The 24,000-nt window shown below is 43.2% G+C and overlaps 1 protein-coding gene across 4 annotated transcripts in view; it reads right to left on the bottom strand.

The window, feature by feature from the left end:
• The window catches only part of myo15aa (myosin XVAa), a 207,366-nt gene that overhangs the window by 175,252 nt on the left and 8,114 nt on the right, over positions 1-24,000 (bottom strand). For all 4 annotated transcript variants that reach the window (XM_046334016.1, XM_046334015.1, XM_046334014.1 and 1 more), the window contains exons 5-7: positions 9,994-10,052; positions 7,626-7,749; positions 5,808-5,903 (exon numbers count right to left, since the gene is read on the bottom strand). In XM_046334016.1, coding sequence (XP_046189972.1) covers positions 5,808-5,903; positions 7,626-7,749; positions 9,994-10,052 — 279 coding nt within the window. The remainder of the gene's footprint in view (positions 1-5,807; positions 5,904-7,625; positions 7,750-9,993; positions 10,053-24,000) is intronic.

The raw sequence follows: 24,000 nt of genomic DNA on the forward strand, positions 1-24,000 counted from the left end.
CCACACCTGTTCCCGATCCTTTTCCCTGATTAGAGTCCCTATTTCTCTCCTTGTTTCCCGTACCTGCCCTGTCGGATCCTCATCTATAATTCACCGTGCTGTGTCTATGTTTTGCCCTGTCGTGTCGTGTTTCCCTCAGATGCTGCGTGGTGAGCAGGTGTCTGAGTCTGCTAGGTTCAAGTGCCTTCCCGAGGCAACCTGCAGTTCTCGATCAAGTCTCCAGTCTGTTCTCGTCTTTACGTGTAGTATTATGCTTTTTGTTTTGTAAAGTTTATTCTGGATTAAATACTCTGTTTTCGCCAAGTCGCTTTTGGGTCCTCATTCACCAGCATGACAGAAGGATCCGAACGAGGAATGGACCCAGCGACTACAGACGCTCGTAACACTGCCGTCGAGATCCAAGGAGCCATGCTCGGCAGACACGAGCAGGAATTGTCTGCTGCTCGCCATGCCGTGGAGAGCCTGGCCGCTCAGGTTTCCGACCTCTCTGGACAGTTCCAGAGTCTTCGTCTCGTGCCACCTGTTACTTCCTGGCCTGCCGAGCCTCCAGAACCTAGGGTTAATAACCCACCTTGCTACTCCGGGCAGCCCACTGAGTGCCGCTCCTTTCTCACCCAGTGTGAGATTGTGTTCTCTCTCCAACCCAACACATACTCTAGAGAGAGAGCTCGGAGTGCTCTTTTCATGTCTCCTCCGTTACTTTTCTCGGTTCCGTTATTTCCGCTGAAGGCATTCAGATGGATTCCGCTAAGGTCCAAGCTGTCAGTGATTGGCCCGTTCCAAGGTCACGTGTCGAGTTGCAGCGCTTTTTAGGTTTCGCTAATTTCTATCGGCGTTTCATTCGTAATTTCGGTCAAGTTGCTGCCCCTCTCACAGCTCTTACTTCTGTCAAGACGTGTTTTAAGTGGTCCGGTTCCGCCCAGGGAGCTTTTGATCTTCTAAAAGAACGTTTTACGTCCGCTCCTATCCTCGTTACTCCTGACGTCACTAGACAATTCATTGTCGAGGTTGACGCTTCAGAGGTAGGCGTGGGAGCCATTCTATCCCAGCGCTTCCAGTCTGACGATAAGGTTCATCCTTGCGCTTATTTTTCTCATCGCCTGTCGCCATCTGAGCGCAACTATGATGTGGGTAACCGCGAACTGCTCGCCATCCGCTTAGCCCTAGGCGAATGGCGACAGTGGTTGGAGGGGGCGACCGTTCCTTTTGTCGTTTGGACAGACCATAAGAACCTTGAGTACATCCGTTCTGCCAAACGACTTAATGCCCGTCAAGCTCGTTGGGCGTTGTTTTTCGCTCGTTTCGAGTTTGTGATTTCTTACCGTCCGGGTAGCAAAAACACCAAGCCTGATGCCTTATCCCGTCTGTTTAGTTCTTCTGTGGCTTCTACTGATCCCGAGGGGATTCTTCCTTATGGGCGTGTTGTCGGGTTGACAGTCTGGGGAATTGAAAGACAGGTTAAGCAAGCACTCACGCACACTGCGTCGCCGCGCGCTTGTCCTAGTAACCTCCTTTTCGTTCCTGTTTCCACTCGTCTGGCTGTTCTTCAGTGGGCTCACTCTGCCAAGTTAGCTGGTCATCCCGGTGTTCGAGGCACTCTTGCGTCTATTCGCCAGCGATTTTGGTGGCCGACTCAGGAGCGTGACACGCGCCGTTTCGTGGCTGCTTGTTCGGACTGCGCGCAGACTAAGTCGGGTAACTCTCCTCCTGCCGGTCGTCTCAGACCGCTCCCCATTCCTTCTCGACCATGGTCTCACATCGCCCTAGACTTCATTACCGGTCTGCCTTTGTCTGCGGGGAAGACTGTGATTCTTACGGTTGTCGATAGGTTCTCTAAGGCGGCACATTTCATTCCCCTCGCTAAACTTCCTTCCGCTAAGGAGAAGGCACAAATCATTATCGAGAATGTGTTCAGAATTCATGGCCTCCCGTTAGACGCCGTTTCAGACAGAGGCCCGCAATTCACGTCACAGTTTTGGAGGGAGTTCTGTCGTTTGATTGGTGCGTCCGTCAGTCTCTCTTCCGGGTTTCATCCCCAGTCTAACGGTCAAGCAGAGAGGGCCAATCAGACGATTGGTCGCATACTACGCAGCCTTTCTTTCAGAAACCCTGCGTCTTGGGCAGAACAGCTCCCCTGGGCAGAATACGCTCACAACTCGCTTCCTTCGTCTGCTACCGGGTTATCTCCGTTTCAGAGTTGTCTGGGTTACCAGCCTCCTCTATTCTCTTCCCAGCTTGCCGAGTCCAGCGTTCCCTCCGCTCAAGCGTTTGTCCAACGTTGTGAGCGCACCTGGAGGAGGGTGAGGTCTGCACTTTGCCGCTACAGGGCACAGACTGTGAGAGCCGCCAATAAACGCAGGATTAAGAGTCCTAGGTATTGTTGCGGCCAGAGAGTGTGGCTTTCCACTCGCAACCTTCCTCTTACGACAGCTTCTCGTAAGTTGACTCCGCGGTTCATTGGTCCGTTCCGTGTCTCCCAGGTCGTCAATCCTGTCGCTGTGCGACTGCTTCTTCCGCGACATCTTCGTCGCGTCCATCCTGTCTTCCATGTCTCCTGTGTTAAGCCCTTTCTTCGCACCCCCGTTCGTCTTCCCTCCCCCTCCCGTCCTTGTCGAGAGCGCACCTATTTACAAGGTACATAAGATCATGGACATGCGTTCTCGGGACGGGGTCACCAATACTTAGTGGATTGGGAGGGTTACGGTCCTGAGGAGAGGAGTTGGGTTCCGTCTCGGGACGTGCTGGACCGTTCACTCATTGATGATTTCCTCCGTTGCCGCCAGGATTCCTCCTCGAGTGCGCCAGGAGGCGCTCGGTGAGTGGGGGGTACTGTCATGTTTTGTCATTTATTATCATGTCTTGTCCCTGTGCTTCCCATTCTATTCGTTTCCCTCTGCTGGTCTTATTAGGTTCTTTCCCTCTTTCTATCCCTCTCTCTCCCCCTCCCTCTCTCACTCTCTCGCTCTCTCTTCTCTCTATCGTTCCGTTCCTGCTCCCAGCTGTTCCTATTCCCCTAATCATCATTTAGTCTTCCCACACCTGTTCCCGATCCTTTTCCCTGATTAGAGTCCCTATTTCTCTCCTTGTTTCCCGTACCTGCCCTGTCGGATCCTCATCTATAATTCACCGTGCTGTGTCTATGTTTTGCCCTGTCGTGTCGTGTTTCCCTCAGATGCTGCGTGGTGAGCAGGTGTCTGAGTCTGCTAGGTTCAAGTGCCTTCCCGAGGCAACCTGCAGTTCTCGATCAAGTCTCCAGTCTGTTCTCGTCTTTACGTGTAGTATTATGCTTTTTGTTTTGTAAAGTTTATTCTGGATTAAATACTCTGTTTTCGCCAAGTCGCTTTTGGGTCCTCATTCACCTGCATGACAGTTTTGCTCAGACTGGAATATGATCTGTGATTCATCCGATGGCATTGAGGAGTACACCACATGAGTCACTGGGTTTATCAGTGCATTGATGACATCGTCCTCACAGTGACCATGCGTACATACCCCAACCAGAAGCCATGGATTACAGGCAACATCCGCACTGAGTTAAAGGCTAGAGGAGTTTCAAGGAGTGGGACTGTAACCCGGAAGCTTATAATAAATCCTGTTATGCCCTGCGACGAACCATCAAACAGGCAAAGCGTCAATACAGGACTAAGATTGAATCGTACGACACCGGCTCCGACGCTCGTCTTATGTGGCAGGGCTTGCAAGCTATTACAGACTACAAAGGGAAGCACAGCCGAGGAACTGCCCAGTGACACAGATCAACAGATGATGCAATCCCTATTGCACTCCACACTGCCCTTTCCCACCTGGACAAAAGGAACACCTATGTGAGAATGCTATTCATTGACTTCAGCTCAGCGTTCAACACCATAGTGCCCTCAAAGCTCATCACTAAGCTAAGAACCCTGGGACTAAACACCTCCCTCTGCAACTGGAATCCTGGACTTCCTGACGGGCCGCCCAAGGTGGTAAGGGTAGGTAACAACACATCTGCCATGCTGATCCTAAACACAGGGGCCCCTCAGGGGTGCATGCTCAGTCCCCTCCTTTACTCCCTGTTCACTCATGACTGCATGGCCAGGCACAACTCCAACACTATCATTAAGTTTGCCGATGCCACAACAGTGGTAGGCCTGATCACAGACAACGACGAGACAGCCTATAGGGAGGAGGTCAGAGACCTGGCCGTTTGGTGCCAGAATAACAACCTCTCCCTCAACGTAATCAAGATTAAGCAGATGATTGTGGACTACAGGAAAAGGAGGACCGAGCACGCCCCCATTCTCATCAACGGGGCAGCATGTAGTGGAGCAAGTTGAGAGCTTCCAGCCATAAGACTCCTGAACAGCTTCTACCCCCAAGCCATAATACTCCTGAACAGCTTCTACCCCCAGGCCATAAAACTCCTGAACAGCTTCTACCCCCAGGCCATAAGACTCCTGAACAGCTTCTACCCCCAAGCCATAAGACTCCTGAACAGCTTCTACCTCCAAGCCATAAGACTCCTGAACAGCTTCTACCCCCAAGCCATAAGACTCCTGAACAGCTTCTACCCCCAGGCCATAAGACTCATGAACAGCTTCTACCCCCAAGCCATAAGACTCCTGAACAGATTCTACTCCCAAGCCATAAGACTCCTGAACAGCTTCTACCCCCAGGCCATAAGACTCCTGAACAGCTTCTACCCCCAAGCCATAAGACTCCTGAACAGCTTCTACCCCCAGGCCATAAGACTCCTGAACAGCTTCTACCCCCAGGCCATAAGACTCCTGAACAGCTTCTACCCCCAGGCCATAAGACTCCTGAACAGATTGCTACCCAGACAATTTGCATTCTGTGCCTGTGATATGTGGTTGTCCCACCTAGCAATCACCTAGCTATCTTCAGCTGAACGCAGTAACTGTAAGTCTCTCTGGATAAGAACGTCTGCTAAATGACCAACATGTTAATGTAAAATAACACACCACATAAGGGCTTCGTAAGGCTTGATACAGCTTCTTAAGGCTTCATAAGGCTTCATACAGGCATCATACAGGCTTCATAAGGCTTCATAAGGCTTCATACAGGCTTCATAAGGCTTCATAAGGCTTCGTAAGGCTTCCTACTGCTTCCTAGGGCTTCATAAGGCTTCATAAGGCTTCATACGGGCTTCATAAGGCTTCATAAGGCTTCATACAGGCTTCATAAGGCTTCATAAGGCTTCATAACGCTTCATAAGGCTTCATACGGGCTTCATAAGGCTTCATAATGCTTCATAACGCTTCATAAGGCTTCATAATAATATATAATAATATAATAATAATATAATAATATAATATAATAATATATGCCATTTAGCAGACGCTTTTATCCAAAGCGACTTACAGTCATGTGTGCATACATTCTACGTATGGGTGGTCCCGGGGATCGAACCCACTACCCTGGCGTTACAAGCGCCATGCTCTACCAACTGAGCTACAGAAGGATCATAAGGCTTCATACGGGCTTCATAAGGCTTCATAAGGCTTCATAATGCATCCCAACAATTATAACAGGACATCCTGCCAGAGGATCTGCTCCCTGCCGTACTTCTCCTGACAGGCAGATGTCAAATAGGCTTCATACAGGCTTCATACGGGCTTCATAAGGCTTCATAAGGCTTCATACAGGCTTCATAAGGCTTCATAAGGCTTCATAAGGCTTCATACAGGCTTCATAAGGCTTCATACAGGCTTCATACGGGCTTCATAAGGCTTCATAAGGCTTCATACAGGCTTCATACAGGCTTCATACAGGCTTCATAGCGCATAATAACGCATAAGAACTCTCACCTGCTCCTGTCTGAAGACGATCCTATTGAAGAAGAACTGCAGGTACTCATTAGCATAGTTAATACACAGCTGCTCAAAGCTGTTGAAGGACAGGTCCTGGAGGAGACAGAGATACTGGGTTGGATACAGCTAACTGACAGAATAATGACAGAGATGTTGAAGGTCCTGGAGGAGACAGAGATACTGGGTTGGATACAGCTAACTGACAGAATAATGGAAACACAAGTTAATGAGGGATACAAGGTATATTGAAAGCAGATGCTTCCACACCCATGTGTTCCTGAGTTAATTAAGTAATTAGCAAGGTAAAGTAATATATTTAAAAATATATATATATTATAATAATTTAACCTTTATTTAACTAGGCAGGGAGGGAGGGAGGGAGGGAGGGAGGGAGGGAGGGAGGGAGGGAGGGAGGGAGGGAGGGAGGGAGGGAGGGAGGGAGGGACAGACAGACAGACAGACAGACAGAGGAGAGATAGATAGATGGACAGACAGAGGGAGAGAGAGATGGAGGGACAGACAGGGGGAGAGAGAGGTGGAGGGACAGACAGAGGGAGAGAGAGATGGAGGGACAGACAGAGGGAGAGAGATGGAGGGACAGACGGAGGGAGAGGGAGAGAGAGGTGGAGGGACAGAGGGAGAGAGGTGGAGGGACAGACAGAGGGAGAGAGGTGGAGGGACAGACAGAGGGAGAGAGAGATGGAGGGACAGACAGAGGGAGAGGGAGAGAGAGGTGGAGGGACAGACAGAGGGAGAGAGAGATGGAGGGACAGAGGGAGAGAGGTGGAGGGACAGACAGAGGGAGAGAGATGGAGTGACAGACAGAGGGAGAGAGGTGGAGGGACAGACAGAGGGAGAGAGGTGGAGGGACAGACAGAGGGAGAGAGAGATGGAGGGACAGACAGAGGGAGAGAGGTGGAGGGACAGACAGAGGGAGAGAGAGATGGAGGGACAGACAGAGGGAGAGAGAGAGAGATGGAGTGACAGACAGAGGGAGAGAGATGGAGGGACAGAGGGAGAGAGAGAGAGAGATGGAGTGACAGACAGAGGGAGAGAGAGATGGAGGGACAGACAGAGGGAGAGAGAGGTGGAGGGACAGACAGAGGGAGAGAGAGATGGAGGGACAGACAGAGGGAGAGAGGTGGAGGGACAGACAGAGGGAGAGAGAGATGGAGGGACAGAGGGAGAGAGGTGGAGGGACAGACAGAGGGAGAGAGAGATGGAGGGACAGAGGGAGAGAGAGATGGAGGGACAGAGGGAGAGAGGTGGAGGGACAGACAGAGGGAGAGAGATGGAGTGACAGACAGAGGGAGAGAGAGGTGGAGGGACAGACAGAGGGAGAGAGAGATGGAGGGACAGAGGGAGAGAGAGAGAGATGGAGTGACAGACAGAGGGAGAGAGATGGAGGGACAGAGGGAGAGAGAGAGAGGTGGAGGGACAGACAGAGGGAGAGAGAGATGGAGGGACAGAGGGAGAGAGGTGGAGGGACAGACAGAGGGAGAGAGATGGAGGGACAGACAGAGGGAGAGAGATGGAGGGACAGACAGAGGGAGAGAGGTGGAGGGACAGACAGAGGGAGAGAGGTGGAGGGACAGACAGAGGGAGAGAGAGATGGAGGGACAGACAGAGGGAGAGAGGTGGAGGGACAGAGGGAGAGAGGTGGAGGAACAGACAGAGGGAGAGAGAGATGGAGGGACAGACAGAGGGAGAGAGAGGTGGAGGGACAGAGGGAGAGAGGTGGAGGGACAGACAGAGGGAGAGAGGTGGAGGGACAGACAGAGGGAGAGAGGTGGAGGGAAGGATAAAGTGGAGTACCTCAAAGCCATATATATCCAGCACAGATATTGACAGTGCGTGATGTCGAGGATACACCTGTCCATTAATCCTCTCAGTCAGCCAGTGGAACAACAGAGAGTACAGGATCTTGGCAACAGCATCTCTGGAGCAGGAGACAGACAGACAGACAGACAGACAGACAGACAGACAGACAGACAGACAGACAGACAGACAGACAGACAGACAGACAGACAGACAGACAGACAGACAGACAGACAGACAGACAGACAGACAGACAGACAGAGAGAGAGACAGAGAGACAGAGAGACAGACAGACAGACAGACAGACAGATTAACAAGTGGCATGTCTACAGCATGCAGAATAGTGCATGCTGGGAGTTGTAGTGAAGTTAGGGTGTATTATCTGTGGTTCCTACCTGGCGTCTACAGCACGCTGAAGAGTGCATGCTGGGAGTTGTAGTGAAGTTAGGGTGTATCTGGGAGTTGTAGTGAAGGTAGAGTGCATGCTGGGAGTTGTAGTGAAGTTAGGGTGTATTATCTGTGGTTCCTACCTGGCGTCTACAGCACGCTGAAGAGTGCATGCTGGGAGTTGTAGTGAAGTTAGAGTGTATTATCTGTGGTTCCTACCTGGCGTCTACAGCACGCTGAAGAGTGCATGCTGGGAGTTGTAGTGAAGTTAGGGTGTATCTGGGAGTTGTAGTGAAGTTAGAGTGCATGCTGGGAGTTGTAGTGAAGTTAGAGTGCATGCTGGGAGTTGTAGTGAAGTTAGGGTGTATTATCTGTGGGTCCTACCTGGTGTCTACAGCACGCTGAAGAGTGCATGCTGGGAGTTGTAGTGAAGTTAGGGTGTATTATCTGTGGTTCCTACCTGGCGTCTACAGCACGCTGAAGAGTGCATGCTGGGAGTTGTAGTGAAGTTAGGGTATATCTGGGAGTTGTAGTGAAGTTAGAGTGCATGCTGGGAGTTGTAGTGAAGTTAGGGTGTATCTGGGAGTTGTAGTGAAGTTAGGGTGCATGCTGGGAGTTGTAGTGAAGTTAGGGTGTATTATCTGTGGTTCCTACCTGGCGTCTACAGCACGCTGAAGAGTGCATGCTGGGAGTTGTAGTGAAGTTAGGGTGTATCTGGGAGTTGTAGTGAAGTTAGAGTGCATGCTGGGAGTTGTAGTGAAGTTAGGGTGTATCTGGGAGTTGTAGTGAAGTTAGGGTGTATCTGGGAGTTGTAGTGAAGTTAGAGTGCATGCTGGGAGTTGTAGTGAAGTTAGGGTGTATCTGGGAGTTGTAGTGAAGTTAGAGTGCATGCTGGGAGTTGTAGTGAAGTTAGGGTGTATTATCTGTGGTTCCTACCTGGCGTCTACAGCACGCTGAAGAGTGCATGCTGGGAGTTGTAGTGAAGTTAGGGTGTATTATCTGTGGTTCCTACCTGGCGTCTACAGCACGCTGAAGAGTGCATGCTGGGAGTTGTAGTGAAGTTAGAGTGTATTATCTGTGGTTCCTACCTGGCGTCTACAGCACGCTGAATAGTGCATGCTGGGAGTTGTAGTGAAGTTAGAGTGTATTATCTGTGGTTCCTACCTGGCGTCTACAGCACGCTGAAGAGTGCATGCTGGGAGTTGTAGTGAAGTTAGGGTGTATCTGGGAGTTGTAGTGAAGTTAGAGTGTATTATCTGTGGTTCCTACCTGGCGTCTACAGCACGCTGAAGAGTGCATGCTGGGAGTTGTAGTGAAGTTAGGGTGTATTATCTGTGGTTCCTACCTGGCGTCTACAGCACGCTGAAGAGTGCATGCTGGGAGTTGTAGTGAAGTTAGAGTGTATTATCTGTGGTTCCTACCTGGCGTCTACAGCACGCTGAATAGTGCATGCTGGGAGTTGTAGTGAAGTTAGAGTGTATTATCTGTGGTTCCTACCTGGCGTCTACAGCACGCTGAAGAGTGCATGCTGGGAGTTGTAGTGAAGTTAGGGTGTATTATCTGTGGTTCCTACCTGGCGTCTACAGCACGCTGAAGAGTGCATGCTGGGAGTTGTAGTGAAGTTAGAGTGTATTATCTGTGGTTCCTACCTGGCGTCTACAGCACGCTGAATAGTGCATGCTGGGAGTTGTAGTGAAGTTAGAGTGTATTATCTGTGGTTCCTACCTGGCGTCTACAGCACGCTGAAGAGTGCATGCTGGGAGTTGTAGTGAAGTTAGGGTGTATCTGGGAGTTGTAGTGAAGTTAGGGTGCATGCTGGGAGTTGTAGTGAAGTTAGAGTGCATGCTGGGAGTTGTAGTGAAGTTAGGGTGTATCTGGGAGTTGTAGTGAAGTTAGGGTGTATCTGGGAGTTGTAGTGAAGTTAGGGTGCATGCTGGGAGTTGTAGTGAAGTTAGGGTGTATTATCTGTGGGTCCTACCTGGCGTCTACAGCACTCTCTACTGTCAGAGGGGTGTAGATCTTCTCCCTCATGGTCTCCTGGAGAGACACAACACAGAGAGGTCAGTTACCAACAGAACACACAGCTCGGATTGGTGGAACACAACTCATCACAACCAATCAAAGGAACACAACTCATCACAACCAATCAAAGGAAAGTTAAATGTGCAGTGTCAAATGACCCAATCTATATGTGTTCCTCTCTCTCCTTACAGGGTTTATCATGGTACCAATCTATATGTCTTCCATCTCCATCTCTCCTCATTACAGGGTTTATCATGGTACCAATCTATATGTCTTCCTCTCTCTCTCCTTACAGGGTTTATCATGGTACCAATCTATATGTCTTCCTCATTATAACAGGTCATTATAACAGGTCATTGTACCAGACCCTCCATTAGACAGGGTTTAACAGCATTATAACAGGTACCAATCAGTGTATATAACAGTCATTATAACAGGTCATTGTACTCCATTAGACACAGTGTGTATATAACAGGTCATTATAACAGGTCATTATAACAGGTCATTATAACAGACCCTCATTAGACACAGGTACCAATCTATAACAGGTCATTATAACAGGTCATGTAACAGACCCTCCATTATACACAGTCTATAACTCATTGTACCAGACCCTCCATTAGACACAGGTGTTATAACAGGTCATTGTACCAGACCCTCCATTAGACACAGTCTCATTATAACAGTCATTATAACAGGTCATTGTACCAGACCCTCCATTAGACACAGTGTGTCTCACAGGGTTTAGCATGGTATAACCATTATAACAGGTCATTATAACAGTCATTCCAGACCCTCCATTAGACACAGTGTGTATATAACAGGTCATTATAACAGGTCATTATAACAGGTCATTGTACCAGACCCTCCATTAGACACAGTGTGTATAACAGGTCATTGTACAGGTCATTATAACAGGTCATTGTACCAGACCCTCCATTAGACACAGTGTGTATATAACAGGTCATTATAACAGGTCATTATAACAGGTCATTGTACCAGACCAGTGTGTCTATAACCATTGTTCCATTAGACACAGTGTGTATATAATAACAGGTCATTATAACAGGTCATTATAACAGGTCATTGTACCAGACCCTCCATTAGACACAGTCATTGTACCAGACCCTCTATTAACACAGTGTGTCAGGTCATTATAACATTTATAACAGGTCATTGTACCAGACCCTCCATTAGACACAGTAACAGTGTCATATAACAGGTCATTATAACAGGTCATTATAACAGGTCATTGTACCAGACCCTCCGTTAGACACAGTGTGTATATAACAGGTCATTATAACAGGTCATTATAACAGGTCATTGTACCAGACCCTCCATTAGACACAGTGTGTATAACAGGTCATTATACAGGTCATTATAACAGGTAATTATAACAGGTCATTGTACCAGACCCTCCATTAGACACAGTGTGTCTATAACAGGTCATTGTACCAGACCCTCCATTAGACACAGTGTGTCTATAACAGGTCATTATAACAGGTCATTGTACCAGACCCTCCGTTAGACACAGTGTGTATATAACAGGTCATTATAACAGGTCATTATAACAGGTCATTGACCCTCCGTTAGACACAGTGTGTCATAACAGGTCATTGTACCCTCCGTTAGACACAGTGTGTATATAACAGGTCATTATAACAGGTCATTATAACAGGTCATTGTACCAGACCCTCCGTTAGACACAGTGTGTCAGACCCTCTATAACAGGTCATTGTACCAGACCCTTTAGACACAGTGTGTGTATATAACAGGTCATTATAACAGGTAATTATAACAGGTCATTATAACAGGTCATTATAACAGGTCATTATTCAGGTCATTATAACAGATAACAGTAGAGATGATAGAGTACTAGATACTGTATTCAACAGGTCAGTAGAGAGACACAGTGGTATAGTACTAGATAGACTGTATTCAGGTCATTATAACAGGTCATTATAACAGTAGAGATGATAGAGTACTAGATACTGTATTCAGTGTGTCTAGTCAGATTGATCCATTAGATAGAGTCATTATAACTAGATACTGTATTCAGGGAGACCCTAGAGATGATTGTAGAGATGAGAGTACTAGAGTACTAGATACTGTATTCAGGGAGTAGAGATGATAGAGGAGAGATGATAGAGTAGAGATGATAGAGGAGAGATGGTAGAGTAGAGATGATAGAGTAGGGATGATAGAGTACTAGATACTGTATTCAGGGAGTAGAGATGATATAGAGTAGAGATGATAGATAGAGATGAGAGTATGATAGAGTAGAGATGATAGAGTACTAGATACTGTATTCAGGGAGTAGAGATGGTATAGTACTAGATACTGTATTCAGGGAGTAGAGATGATAGAGTACTAGATACTGTATTCAGGGAGTAGAGATGATAGAGTACTAGATACTGTATTCAGGGAGTGAGACTAGATACTGATTCAGGAGTAGAGATGATAGAGTAGAGATGATAGAGGAGAGATGATAGAGTACTAGATACTGTATTCAGGGAGTAGAGATGATAGAGGAGAGATGATAGAGTAGAGAGATGATAGAGATGATAGAGATAGATACTGTATTCAGGGAGTAGAGATGATAGACTAGATACTGTATTCAGGGATGATAGAGTACTAGATACTGTATTCAGGGAGTAGAGATGATAGAGTACTAGATACTGTATTCAGGGAGTAGAGATGATAGAGTACTAGATACTGTATTCAGGGTGTAGAGATGATAGAGTAGAGATGATAGAGTAGAGATGATGGTAGAGGAGAGATGATAGAGTAGAGATGATAGAGTAGAGATGATAGAGTAGATACTGATGAGTAGAGATGAGTACTAGATACTGTATTCAGGGAGTAGAGATGATAGAGTACTAGATACTGTATTCAGGGTGTAGAGATGATAGAGTAGAGATGATAGAGGAGAGATGGTAGAGGAGAGATGATAGAGGAGAGATGATAGAGTAGAGATGATAGAGGAGAGATGATAGAGGAGAGACTGTATTCAGGGAGTAGAGATGATAGAGGAGAGATGATAAAGTAGAGATGATAGAGTAGAGATGATAGAGTACTAGATACTGTATTCAGGGAGTAGAGATGATAGAGTACTAGATACTGTATTCAGGGAGTAGAGATGATAGAGTACTAGATACTGTATTCAGGGAGTAGAGATGATAGAGTACTAGATACTGTATTCAGGGAGTAGAGATGATAGAGTACTAGATACTTTATTCAGGGAGTAGAGATGATAGAGTACTAGATACTGTATTCAGGGAGTAGAGATGATAGAGTAGAGATGATAGAGTACTAGATACTGTATTCAGGGAGTAGAGATGATAGAGTAGAGATGATAGAGTACTAGATACTGTATTCAGGGAGTAGAGATGATAGAGTACTAGATACTGTATTCAGGGAGTAGAGATGATAGAGTACTAGATACTTTATTCAGGGAGTAGAGATGATAGAGGAGAGATGATAGAGTACTAGATACTTTATTCAGGGAGTAGAGATGATAGAGTAGAGATGATAGAGTACTAGATACTGTATTCAGGGAGTAGAGATGATAGAGTAGAGATGATAGAGTACTAGATACTTTATTCAGGGAGTAGAGATGATAGAGTACTAGATACTTTATTCAGGGAGTAGAGATGATAGAGTACTAGATACTGTATTCAGGGAGTAGAGATGATAGAGTAGAGATGATAGAGTACTAGATACTGTATTCAGGGAGTAGAGATGATAGAGTACTAGATACTGTATTCAGGGAGTAGAGATGATAGAGTACTAGATACTTTATTCAGGGAGTAGAGATGATAGAGGAGAGATGATAGAGTACTAGATACTGTATTCAGGGAGTAGAGATGATAGAGTAGAGATGATAGAGTACTAGATACTGTATTCAGGGAGTAGAGATGATAGAGTAGAGATGATAGAGTACTAGATACTGTATTCAGGGAGTAGAGATGATAGAGTACTAGATACTTTATTCAGGGAGTAGAGATGATAGAGTACTAGATACTGTATTCAGGGAGTAGAGATGATAGAGTAATAATAATAATAATAATAATATATGCCATTTAGCAGACGCTTTTATCCAAAGCGACTTACAGTCATGTGTGCATACATTCTACGTATGGGTGGTCCCGGGGATCGAACCCACTACCCTGGCGTTACAAGCGCCATGCTCTACCAACTGAGCTACAGTAGAGATGATAGAGTACTAGATACTGTATTCAGGGAGTAGAGATGATAGAGTACTAGATACTGTATTCAGGGAGTAGAGATGATAGAGTACTAGATACTGTATTCAGGGAGTAGAGATGATAGAGTACTAGATACTTTATTCAGGGAGTAGAGATGATAGAGGAGAGATGATAGAGGAGAGATGGTAGAGGAGAGATGATAGAGTAGAGATGATAGAGTACTAGATACTTTATTCAGGGAGTAGAGATGATAGAGTAGAGATGATAGAGTACTAGATACTGTATTCAGGGAGTAGAGATGATAGAGTACTAGATACTTTATTCAGGGAGTAGAGATGATAGAGTACTAGATACTGTATTCAGGGAGTAGAGATGATAGAGTAGAGATGATAGAGTACTAGATACTGTATTCAGGGAGTAGAGATGATAGACTAGTACTAGAGTACTGATATTCAGGGAGTAGAGATGATAGAGTACTAGATACTGTATTCAGGGAGTAGAGATGATAGAGTACTAGATACTTTATTCAGGGAGTAGAGATGATAGAGTACTAGATACTTTATTCAGGGAGTAGAGATGATAGAGGAGAGATGATAGAGGAGAGATGGTAGAGGAGAGATGATAGAGTAGAGATGACAGAGTACTAGATACTTTATTCAGGGAGTAGAGATGATAGAGTACTAGATACTTTATTCAGGGAGTAGAGATGATAGAGGAGAGATGATAGAGGAGAGATGGTAGAGGAGAGATGATAGAGTAGAGATGATAGAGTAGAGATGATAGAGTAGAGATGATAAAGTAGAGATGATAGAGTAGAGATGATAAAGTAGAGATGATAGAGTACTAGATACTTTATTCAGGGAGTAGAGATGATAGAGTAGAGATGATAAAGTAGAGATGATAGAGTACTAGATACTGTATTCAGGGAGTAGAGATGATAGAGTACTAGATACTTTATTCAGGGAGTAGAGATGATAGAGTAGGGATGATAGAGTACTAGATACTGTATTCAGGGAGTAGAGATGATAGAGTACTAGATACTGTATTCAGCGAGTAGAGATGATAGAGTACTAGATACTGTATTCAGGGAGTAGAGATGATAGAGTAGAGATGGTAGAGTAGAGATGATAGAGTACTAGATACTGTATTCAGGGAGTAGAGATGATAGAGTACTAGATACTGTATTCAGGGAGTAGAGATGATAGAGTACTAGATACTGTATTCAGGGAGTAGAGATGATAGAGTACTAGATACTGTATTCAGGGAGTAGAGATGATAGAGTACTAGATACTGTATTCAGGGAGTAGAGATGATAGAGGAGAGATGATAGAGTAGAGATGATAGAGGAGAGATGATAGAGTAGAGATGATAGAGTAGGGATGATAGAGTACTAGATACTGTATTCAGGGAGTAGAGATGATAGAGTACTAGATACTGTATTCAGGGAGTAGAGATGATAGAGTACTAGATACTGTATTCAGGGTGTAGAGATGATAGAGTAGAGATGATAGAGGAGATGTTGGTAGAGGAGAGATGATAGAGGAGAGATGATAGAGTAGAGATGATAGAGGAGAGATGATAGAGGAGAGACTGTATTCAGGGAGTAGAGATGATAGAGTACTAGATACTGTATTCAGGGTGTAGAGATGATAGAGGAGAGATGGTAGAGGAGAGATGGAGGAGAGATGATAGAGTATGATAGAGGAGAGATGATAGAGAGAGATGATAGAGGAGAGATGATAGAGGAGAGACTGTATTCAGGGAGTAGAGATGATAGAGTACTAGATGTTAGAGTACTAGATACTGTATTCAGGGAGTAGAGATGATAGAGGAGAGATGATAAAGTAGAGATGATAGAGTAGAGATGATAGAGTACTAGATACTGTATTCAGGGAGTAGAGATGATAGAGTACTAGATACTGTATTCAGGGAGTAGAGATGATAGAGTACTAGATACTGTATTCAGGGAGTAGAGATGATAGAGTACTAGATACTGTATTCAGGGAGTAGAGATGATAGAGTACTAGATACTTTATTCAGGGAGTAGAGATGATAGAGTACTAGATACTGTATTCAGGGAGTAGAGATGATAGAGTAGAGATGATAGAGTACTAGATACTGTATTCAGGGAGTAGAGATGATAGAGTAGAGATGATAGAGTACTAGATACTGTATTCAGGGAGTAGAGATGATAGAGTACTAGATACTGTATTCAGGGAGTAGAGATGATAGAGTACTAGATACTTTATTCAGGGAGTAGAGATGATAGAGGAGAGATGATAGAGTACTAGATACTTTATTCAGGGAGTAGAGATGATAGAGTAGAGATGATAGAGTACTAGATACTGTATTCAGGGAGTAGAGATGATAGAGTAGAGATGATAGAGTACTAGATACTTTATTCAGGGAGTAGAGATGATAGAGTACTAGATACTTTATTCAGGGAGTAGAGATGATAGAGTACTAGATACTGTATTCAGGGAGTAGAGATGATAGAGTAGAGATGATAGAGTACTAGATACTGTATTCAGGGAGTAGAGATGATAGAGTACTAGATACTGTATTCAGGGAGTAGAGATGATAGAGTACTAGATACTTTATTCAGGGAGTAGAGATGATAGAGGAGAGATGATAGAGTACTAGATACTGTATTCAGGGAGAGATAGAGATGATAGAGTAGAGATGATAGAGTACTAGATACTGTATTCAGGGAGTAGAGATGATAGAGTAGAGATGATAGAGTACTAGATACTGTATTCAGGGAGTAGAGATGATAGAGTACTAGATACTTTATTCAGGGAGTAGAGATGATAGAGTACTAGATACTGTATTCAGGGAGTAGAGATGATAGAGTAATAATAATAATAATAATAATATATGCCATTTAGCAGACGCTTTTATCCAAAGCGACTTACAGTCATGTGTGCATACATTCTACGTATGGGTGGTCCCGGGGATCGAACCCACTACCCTGGCGTTACAAGCGCCATGCTCTACCAACTGAGCTACAGTAGAGATGATAGAGTACTAGATACTGTATTCAGGGAGTAGAGATGATAGAGTACTAGATACTGTATTCAGGGAGTAGAGATGATAGAGTACTAGATACTGTATTCAGGGAGTAGAGATGATAGAGTACTAGATACTTTATTCAGGGAGTAGAGATGATAGAGGAGAGATGATAGAGGAGAGATGGTAGAGGAGAGATGATAGAGTAGAGATGATAGAGTACTAGATACTTTATTCAGGGAGTAGAGATGATAGAGTAGAGATGATAGAGTACTAGATACTGTATTCAGGGAGTAGAGATGATAGAGTACTAGATACTTTATTCAGGGAGTAGAGATGATAGAGTACTAGATACTGTATTCAGGGAGTAGAGATGATAGAGTAGAGATGATAGAGTACTAGATACTGTATTCAGGGAGTAGAGATGATAGAGTACTAGATACTGTATTCAGGGAGTAGAGATGATAGAGTACTAGATACTTTATTCAGGGAGTAGAGATGATAGAGTACTAGATACTTTATTCAGGGAGTAGAGATGATAGAGGAGAGATGATAGAGGAGAGATGGTAGAGGAGAGATGATAGAGTAGAGATGACAGAGTACTAGATACTTTATTCAGGGAGTAGAGATGATAGAGTACTAGATACTTTATTCAGGGAGTAGAGATGATAGAGGAGAGATGATAGAGGAGAGATGGTAGAGGAGAGATGATAGAGTAGAGATGATAGAGTAGAGATGATAGAGTAGAGATGATAAAGTAGAGATGATAGAGTAGAGATGATAAAGTAGAGATGATAGAGTACTAGATACTTTATTCAGGGAGTAGAGATGATAGAGTAGAGATGATAAAGTAGAGATGATAGAGTACTAGATACTGTATTCAGGGAGTAGAGATGATAGAGTACTAGATACTTTATTCAGGGAGTAGAGATGATAGAGTAGGGATGATAGAGTACTAGATACTGTATTCAGGGAGTAGAGATGATAGAGTACTAGATACTGTATTCAGCGAGTAGAGATGATAGAGTACTAGATACTGTATTCAGGGAGTAGAGATGATAGAGTAGAGATGGTAGAGTAGAGATGATAGAGTACTAGATACTGTATTCAGGGAGTAGAGATGATAGAGTACTAGATACTGTATTCAGGGAGTAGAGATGATAGAGTACTAGATACTGTATTCAGGGAGTAGAGATGATAGAGTACTAGATACTGTATTCAGGGAGTAGAGATGATAGAGTACTAGATACTGTATTCAGGGAGTAGAGATGATAGAGTAGAGATGATATAGTACTAGATACTGTATTCAGGGAGTAGAGATGATAGAGTACTAGATACTGTATTCAGGGAGTAGAGATGATAGAGTAGAGATGATATAGTACTAGATACTGTATTCAGGGAGTAGAGATGGAAGAGTACTAGATACTGTATTCAGGGAGTAGAGATGGAAGAGTACTAGATACTGTATTCAGGGAGTGGAGATGATAGAGTACTAGATACTGTATTCAGGGAGTAGAGATGATAGAGTACTAGATACTGTATTCAGGGATTAGAGATGATAGAGTAGAGATGATATAGTACTAGATACTGTATTCAGGGAGTAGAGATGATATAGTACTAGATACTGTATTCAGGGAGTAGAGATGATAGAGTACTAGATACTGTATTCAGGGAGTAGAGATGATAGAGTACTAGATACTTTATTCAGGGAGTAGAGATGATAGAGTACTAGATACTGTATTCAGGGAGTAGAGATGATAGAGTAGAGATGATAGAGTACTAGATACTGTATTCAGGGAGTAGAGATGATAGAGTAGAGATGATAGAGTACTAGATACTGTATTCAGGGAGTAGAGATGATAGAGTACTAGATACTGTATTCAGGGAGTAGAGATGATAGAGTACTAGATACTTTATTCAGGGAGTAGAGATGATAGAGGAGAGATGATAGAGTACTAGATACTTTATTCAGGGAGTAGAGATGATAGAGTAGAGATGATAGAGTACTAGATACTGTATTCAGGGAGTAGAGATGATAGAGTAGAGATGATAGAGTACTAGATACTTTATTCAGGGAGTAGAGATGATAGAGTACTAGATACTTTATTCAGGGAGTAGAGATGATAGAGTACTAGATACTGTATTCAGGGAGTAGAGATGATAGAGTAGAGATGATAGAGTACTAGATACTGTATTCAGGGAGTAGAGATGATAGAGTACTAGATACTGTATTCAGGGAGTAGAGATGATAGAGTACTAGATACTTTATTCAGGGAGTAGAGATGATAGAGGAGAGATGATAGAGTACTAGATACTGTATTCAGGGAGTAGAGATGATAGAGTAGAGATGATAGAGTACTAGATACTGTATTCAGGGAGTAGAGATGATAGAGTAGAGATGATAGAGTACTAGATACTCTATTCAGGGAGTAGAGATGATAGAGTACTAGATACTTTATTCAGGGAGTAGAGATGATAGAGTACTAGATACTGTATTCAGGGAGTAGAGATGATAGAGTAATAATAATAATAATAATAATATATGCCATTTAGCAGACGCTTTTATCCAAAGCGACTTACAGTCATGTGTGCATACATTCTACGTATGGGTGGTCCCGGGATCGAACCCACTACCCTGGCGTTACAAGCGCCATGCTCTACCAACTGAGCTACAGTAGAGATGATAGAGTACTAGATACTGTATTCAGGGAGTAGAGATGATAGAGTACTAGATACTGTATTCAGGGAGTAGAGATGATAGAGTACTATATACTGTATTCAGGGAGTAGAGATGATAGAGTACTAGATACTTTATTCAGGGAGTAGAGATGATAGAGGAGAGATGATAGAGGAGAGATGGTAGAGGAGAGATGATAGAGTAGAGATGATAGAGTACTAGATACTTTATTCAGGGAGTAGAGATGATAGAGTAGAGATGATAGAGTACTAGATACTGTATTCAGGGAGTAGAGATGATAGAGTACTAGATACTTTATTCAGGGAGTAGAGATGATAGAGTACTAGATACTGTATTCAGGGAGTAGAGATGATAGAGTAGAGATGATAGAGTACTAGATACTGTATTCAGGGAGTAGAGATGATAGAGTACTAGATACTGTATTCAGGGAGTAGAGATGATAGAGTACTAGATACTGTATTCAGGGAGTAGAGATGATAGAGTACTAGATACTTTATTCAGGGAGTAGAGATGATAGAGTACTAGATACTTTATTCAGGGAGTAGAGATGATAGAGGAGAGATGATAGAGGAGAGATGGTAGAGGAGAGATGATAGAGTAGAGATGATAGAGTACTAGATACTTTATTCAGGGAGTAGAGATGATAGAGTACTAGATACTACTAGAGATGATATTCAGGGAGTAGAGATGATAGAGAGAGATATAGATACTGAGAGATGATAGAGTAGAGATGATAGAGTAGAGATGATAGAGTAGAGATGATAGAGTAGAGATGATAGAGTAGAGATGATTCAGGGAGTAGAGATGATAGAGTAGAGATGATAAAGTAGATGATGATAGAGTACTAGATATAGAGTACTAGATACTATTCAGGGAGTAGAGATGATAGAGTAGAGATGATAAACTGTAGAGATGATACTAGATACTGTATTCAGGGAGTAGAGATGATAGAGTACTAGATACTAGATATTCAGGGAGTAGAGATGATAGAGTACTAGATACTGTATTCAGGGAGTAGAGATGATAGAGTACTAGATACTGTATTCAGGGAGTAGAGATGATAGAGTACTAGATACTGTATTCAGGGAGTAGAGATGAGAGATGATAGAGTAGAGATGATAGAGTACTAGATACTGTATTCAGGGAGTAGAGATGATACTAGATAGATACTGTATTCAGGGAGTAGAGATGAGAGATGATTCAGAGTAGAGATGATAGAGTAGAGATGATAGAGTACTAGATACTGTATTCAGGGAGTAGAGATGATAGAGTACTAGATACTGTATTCAGGGAGTAGAGATGATAGAGTACTAGATACTGTATTCAGGGAGTAGAGATGAGTACTAGATACTGTATTCAGGAGTAGAGATGATAGAGTACTAGATACTGTATTCAGGGAGTAGAGATGATAGAGTACTATGATATAGTACTGTATTCAGGGAGTAGAGATGATAGAGTACTAGATACTGTATTCAGGGAGTAGAGATGATAGAGTACTAGATACTGTATTCAGGGAGTAGAGATGATAGTACTAGATACTGTATTCAGGAGAGAGATGATAGAGTACTAGATACTGTATTCAGGGAGTAGAGATGATAGAGTACTAGATACTGTATTCAGGGAGTAGAGATGAAGAGTACTAGATACTGTATTCAGGGATGAGAGATGATAGAGTACTAGATACTGTATTCAGGGAGTAGATAAGAGTACTAGATACTGTATTCAGGGAGTAGAGATGACTAGATACTGTATTCAGGGAGAGATGTAGAGATGATAGAGTACTAGATACTGTATTCAGGGAGTAGAGATGATAGAGTACTAGATACTGTATTCAGGGAGTAGAGATGATAGAGTACTAGATACTGTATTCAGGGAGTAGAGATGATAGAGTACTAGATACTGTATTCAGGGAGTAGAGATGATAGAGTACTAGATACTGTATTCAGGGAGTAGAGATGATAGAGTACTAGATACTGTATTCAGGGAGTAGATGATAGATACTGTATTCAGGGAGTAGAGATGATATAGAGTACTAGATACTGTATTCAGGGAGTAGAGATGAAGAGTACTAGATACTGTATTCAGGGAGTAGAGATGATAGTACTAGTACTGTAGATACTGATATTCAGGGAGTAGAGATGATAGAGTACTAGATACTGTATTCAGGGAGTAGAGAGTACTGAGAGTACTAGATACTGTATTCAGGGAGTAGAGATGATAGAGTACTAGATAGTATTCAGGGAGTAGATGATAGAGTACTAGATACTGTATTCAGGGAGTAGAGTACTGATATGTATTCAGGGAGTAGAGATGATAGAGTACTAGATACTGTATTCAGGGAGTAGAGATGATAGAGTACTAGATACTGTATTCAGGGAGTAGAGATGAGAGATGATAGATTCAGGGAGTAGAGATGATAGAGTACTAGATACTGTATTCAGGGAGTAGAGATGATAGAGTAGAGTACTAGATGACTGTATTCAGGGAGGAGGATGGAAGAGTACTAGATACTGTATTCAGGGAGTAGAGATGATAGATGATAGAGTAGAGATGATATAGTAGATACTGTATTCAGGGAGTAGAGATGATAGAGTACTAGATACTGTATTCAGATAGAGTAGAGATGATATAGTACTAGATACTGTATTCAGGGAGTAGAGATGAAGAGTACTAGATACTGTATTCAGGGAGTAGAGATGATAGATAGAGATGACTAGATACTGTATTCAGGGAGTAGAGATGATAGAGTACTAGATACTGTATTCAGGGAGTAGAGATGATAGTACTAGATACTGTATTCAGATAGAGATGATATAGTACTAGATACTGTATTCAGGGATTAGAGATGATAGAGTAGAGATGGTATAGTACTAGATACTGTATTCAGGGAGTAGAGATGGAAGAGTACTAGATACTGTATTCAGGGAGTAGAGATGGAAGAGTACTAGATACTGTATTCAGGGAGTAGAGATGAAGAGATGATAGATTCAGTACTAGATACTGTATTCAGGGAGTAGAGATGAAGAGTGATACTGTATTCAGAGTAGAGATGATAGTACTAGATACTGTATTCAGGGAGTAGAGATGAAGAGTACTAGATACTGTATTCAGGGAGTAGAGATGATAGAGTACTAGATACTGTATTCAGGGAGTAGATGATGAGTAGAGATGATAGAGTACTAGATACTGTATTCAGGGAGTAGAGATGATAGAGTACTAGATACTGTATTCAGGGAGTAGAGATGATAGAGTACTAGATAGTATTCTAGATGACTGATATGTATTCAGGGAGTAGAGATGATATAGTACTAGATACTGTATTCAGGGAGTAGAGATGGAAGAGTACTAGATACTGTATTCAGGGAGTAGAGATGATAGAGTACTAGATACTGTATTCAGGGAGTAGAGATGATAGAGTAGAGATGATAGAGTACTAGATACTGTATTCAGGGAGTAGAGATGATAGAGTACTAGATACTGTATTCAGGGAGTAGAGATGGAAGAGTACTAGATACTGTATTCAGGGAGTGGAGATGATAGAGTACTAGATACTGTATTCAGGGAGTAGAGATGATATAGTACTAGATACTGTATTCAGGGAGTGGAGATGGAAGAGTACTAGATACTGTATTCAGGGAGTAGAGATGATAGAGTACTAGATACTGTATTCAGGGAGTAGAGATGATACTGTATTCAGTAGAGATGATAGAGTACTAGATACTGTATTCAGGGAGTAGAGATGATAGAGTACTAGATACTGTATTCAGGGAGTAGAGATGATATAGTACTAGATACTGTATTCAGGGAGTAGAGATGATATAGTACTAGATACTGTATTCAGGGAGTAGAGATGATAGAGTAGAGATGATAGAGTACTAGATACTGTATTCAGGGAGTAGAGATGGAAGAGTACTAGATACTGTATTCAGGGAGTAGAGATGATAGAGTAGAGATGATAGAGTACTAGATACTGTATTCAGGGAGTAGAGATGATAGAGTACTAGATACTGTATTCAGGGAGTGGAGATGATAGAGTACTAGATACTGT

The sequence above is a fragment of the Oncorhynchus gorbuscha genome, unplaced genomic scaffold (assembly GCF_021184085.1).
Source record: "Oncorhynchus gorbuscha isolate QuinsamMale2020 ecotype Even-year unplaced genomic scaffold, OgorEven_v1.0 Un_scaffold_557, whole genome shotgun sequence".
Classification (NCBI taxonomy): domain Eukaryota; kingdom Metazoa; phylum Chordata; class Actinopteri; order Salmoniformes; family Salmonidae; genus Oncorhynchus; species Oncorhynchus gorbuscha.